At 31.4% G+C, this 4,141-nt stretch overlaps 2 protein-coding genes across 3 annotated transcripts; one reads left to right on the forward strand and one right to left on the reverse strand.

Moving 5' to 3' along the window:
• Window positions 1–11: 11 nt before the first annotated feature.
• Window positions 12–1,962, reverse strand: LOC115235485 (mitochondrial ribonuclease P protein 1 homolog). The gene is made up of 3 exons (XM_029807312.1): window positions 1,199–1,962; window positions 507–1,083; window positions 12–422 (listed from the first exon to the last, which is right to left on the reverse strand). The coding sequence occupies exons 1-3, from the start codon at window positions 1,579–1,581 to the stop codon at window positions 72–74; spliced, it is 1,311 nt and encodes a 436-aa protein (XP_029663172.1). The 5' UTR covers window positions 1,582–1,962; the 3' UTR covers window positions 12–71.
• A 17-nt stretch (window positions 1,963–1,979) lies between these two features.
• Window positions 1,980–4,066, forward strand: LOC115235487 (mitochondrial E3 ubiquitin protein ligase 1). 2 transcript variants are annotated; one of them, XM_029807321.1, is made up of 6 exons: window positions 1,980–2,061; window positions 2,432–2,620; window positions 2,745–2,950; window positions 3,050–3,234; window positions 3,359–3,563; window positions 3,653–4,066. In XM_029807321.1, the coding sequence occupies exons 2-6, from the start codon at window positions 2,516–2,518 to the stop codon at window positions 3,978–3,980; spliced, it is 1,029 nt and encodes a 342-aa protein (XP_029663181.1). In that variant the 5' UTR covers window positions 1,980–2,061; window positions 2,432–2,515; the 3' UTR covers window positions 3,981–4,066. The 2 variants fall into 2 exon arrangements, with proteins under 2 accessions (XP_029663181.1, XP_029663182.1); XM_029807322.1 differs by having other exon boundaries at window positions 2,028–2,061; window positions 2,457–2,620.
• The last annotated feature ends 75 nt before the right edge of the window (window positions 4,067–4,141 follow it).

Below are 4,141 nucleotides of genomic sequence, written 5' to 3' on the forward strand. Positions count from 1 at the left end.
TATATATATATATATAAAATTCATTATATACATACTTGCATAATATATACAATAATTACAAAAGTTACCTTTTATGATGTACAATCAACTCTACAATCATTCGATTTTTTACTGTTGTATGTAAAATTTTTTTCGATTGCGGATGATTCTTGAATTCCCATCTTTTGCAAATACAAATGTCTTCTCAATTGCTTTTGTAGCTTAAACTCCCTGGATTCTTTTAACTTTCGGTTTGGCACATGCCGTAATGCTTTTTTCCAATTTCCTGTATATCTTAAATCCAATAATATATTTATCATCTGATTGATTGAAAATCTTTTACATGAACTAGGACCCCACTCCATATATCTTTCTAGTGGCAATTTGCCCATGCGAATACCATCCTTTTTGGCTTTTGCCAAAGATAAAGGTTCTGAATTAGTCTACAAATTGACAAAAAATTTTCTTAACAAAAGACATGTATGTAATATATATTTATATTATAAAAAAATTTTATATCCATTTACCGTGTCTATCATTGCACCTATGATATATACAGTGTCAGGATCATATTCAGTTATATCAGTTTTACAATGTGGAGTAAGATACAATAACTGATCCTTCTGAAACAAATCTAAGTAAGATTGTGATGTCACAATTGCTGGAAAATCGTCATTCAATAAAGTAGGAACGTTGCGCTGAAAGTATTCCATAAGCAATCCATCTTTGTTCAAATTACAATAATAAAGACACATAGGATCGACATGAGCACGATTGTTAGCAAAAGACAGAGTTAGCTGCTTAGCACAATTGTGAATTTGATGAAAGTTCATATAGCTCTCATAGCTGCAATCAAATACAACTTTTGGTGCAAACATTATGGCTTGCATTAATTTAGCATTGTAATAATGGTTCATAGTTGTTGAATTTATACGCATAAATATCGAATTATATGTGAGTCCATATTTTATTTTGCCAGTATCCTTTGTCTGCTGAGCTTCTGCTTCTGCTTTCTCGGCAAGCCATTTAGCCTTCTTCAACTCCTTTCTCATTTTCTCATTTTTTTTGTGAGTTTCATTACACCACAAATAGTAAAGATATTTTCTGTACAGCATTAAAAAAAGAAATCATCTTAATTAAGATATTAATCAAAGAAATTAGTTAAAATCGCAAAGATATTTTTGAATATGAGAAGAAAAGAGATATATAAGGTACTTACTTTCTTTGCCTCTTGCTCGGTAGTTTTAACAACAGCAACCAATTATCTGGATTAAGTTTTTCAGGAACTTTCTCGGCATCGTTTCGCATTACATCTATCTCTAACTCTAATATTTGATAACGTTTTATGTCTTCGGGATTGGAAAGAAAGTCATCAGGCTTCTGCTGCACATCACTTTTCATTACACTTGTCTCATCGGTCTTCTCGTTGTTCGCGATCTGACAATAAACCCGTTTGTACACTGTATTATTCCAAATACAACGAGAGCTCGCATAGCAATCGATCACGGGTAATAAAATACTTTCGTGGCTTGACTCTTGCGTCAAAAGTTTCCTATGAATCTTCGTCGAAACAATCAGACATCTCCTAAAATGATTATACATCGTACAAGTATAACTTTTCGCAACAATTGCTGTTATCTTCCTCTTTGTTCCTTTTGATTTCCGTCCGTTCGACAAAGTACGTACAACATTGGTAATTTTAAAAGATTGGATCTTTTATTTCATTTCTAGTCAGTTAAAATTCGGGTTTTCTCCACGTGTTGTCATTCTAGTATAAATGTTTTATGATTGTAAGTACATATTGGTATATCAAATTAAATGTTTATTAGTAATATTCTTTACTAGATTTTCGTTTTTTATAGTACGCAATATATACTACGTTTTCGAATTTTTGTGTAATGTTAAAAACTGCGAATATATACCATCTTTGAATACATATATTTCTAACCTGTGCTAACATAACTGAACATAACCAACAGAGAGTAGTAGAGATATATATCTACGCTGTCTATGTCCACAGAGGGCGTATCGTTTTAAAGGATCACCTAAAACCGAGCCATGACTCTCTCAAGCTTCTTTCTGGTAACACAGTGCGATCTTTCATATTTTTTAATAATTTACTAAAAATCATGCGAGCTAATAAATTACTAAAAAGTTTAGAGTTGTGTTCGAAAATCTACTCATCGGATAGAGAAGCATATTAATTAATGACAATAAAATCTTTGCTCTTGTTCTGATTGATCAATTAAACGCTACTCTGATGTCCGATAATGTTAACATCTTTGAACGTAACCATGTTGTATAGTGCACATTTCTAATAAAAATACGAATAGATTTTAGTTCATTTATGCGATTGACATATATCTGATGATAGCGCAACAATCTAAGAAAAAAACGCGGCTGTCCCTTCCTGTCTTTTCTCAGATTCTTTATAATTTGAAAAATCTTTCAGGATGATTATTCTGATGTAATTTCAGTCTAAATAAATTTGTGAAGATTGGGGCAGACGTAATGCATCCGAAAACGTAATCTAATCATGGAGTATTTGGGTGAAATAATCTCCTTTGGAATTGATACCGTCGTATTCGCTATTTGTTTAAAACAATATATCTACTACAAGAATTCAATTGCGGCGGTTAAGGTAGACAATCAATCATTCAATCGAAAATTTTGAAATATATTACAATTTAAAAAGAGATATGCTAAAACATATATAATATTTAAGATAGCTTGGAAGGTAGAAAATTCATGTGTGTATTTTACAGAGTGTTGAACTGCATGACATTGGATCAGATCTGAAAAATCTAATAGATAACAGTCCGAATAACAAAATAGATTATATTGCTGTCAAAGGAATCGTGAAACCATTAGGAGAATCGTTGCAAAGTATCAATAAAAAAGATGTCACTGGAGTTATACAGAAGTTTAGAGTTAGTGAACATGTTATTGCTAGAACATCGACTGGTTTCTGGTAAGTCAACACATGCATTTATAAACAATAATGATATGTAAATATCAATAATCTTCTTGACTCACTATTATACTTTCTTAATTGATTGTAATACCATAGGTCTGCTCATGAACGAATAATTCAAAAAGTTTATCGTGTAGTACCATTTGTTTTACAAAGGGGATGGTACTCAGTGGAAATTATAGATCCGTTATCCGCTGATATCTTAGATTTGGATATAATTTCTGATAATTTTGAACCTAGTGTACCTACATTTGCGGATCTTGTATGGGGATTTTTTACAGGTAATTGTGCAATGAGATGGGCTGAGATTACTTATTTTTCTTCTATGAGATATTGAATTATTTATATATGTCTTATAGAAAATTCAAGTTTTAAAACTTAATTTATAATGTTATTATTTATTAGGAGTGCGTCAACGTGGCATACAATCTACGGAAAAAATGTTGCGTGACAATTCAATTATTACAGCAATAGGTGAGCTCTCGAGATCACAAACTAAATCAGACACTCTTATATTGCAATCTCCGTTAAATGGGTCTCCTTTTTATATAACAAGCATGTCAATCACCACTTTAATAAGGAATTTGGATGATCGTAAGAAGCTATACAGGTATTTATAAAATTCAACAAAATAATAATTACCATATTATGTATTACTTAATTAAATTTGTATTAAACACATAATTTTCTGAAATCTAGGATATTTTGTGTAATAAGTGGCGCAATTGGATTATTTCTCGGAGGAATCATGGCAAGACGCTACTGGAAGAATAAACAGGAGCAAAGATTGGTGGAGCAGTTACGACAGACGCTTGAGACGTCTCGTCAAGAAAGACGTCAAAGAGTCAGGGATAGGGATCTCAGAGAAGATCAAATATGTGTCGTTTGCAATACAAATGCTCGCGAAATTATTCTACTGCCTTGTGGTCATGTATGCATATGTGAAGATTGTTCGGCTAGCATCAATAATAACTGCCCCATTTGCAGAACAGAAATCACCCAAAGAGCAGCAGCGTATATAGTATGAATTTTATTTTGATATGCGTATAATTTTTATAAAATAAATACTTCTATTGTATTACAAACAAAAAAATATATATATATAATACAAAACTAATGAGTGATAAAATCAAAATGCTACTGCTCTGTTTAATTCAGATTATAATATTTTTACATAGATGATATATA

This window comes from Formica exsecta, unplaced genomic scaffold (genome assembly GCF_003651465.1).
Source record: "Formica exsecta isolate Colony F162 unplaced genomic scaffold, ASM365146v1 scaffold223, whole genome shotgun sequence".
NCBI lineage: Eukaryota > Metazoa > Arthropoda > Insecta > Hymenoptera > Formicidae > Formica > Formica exsecta.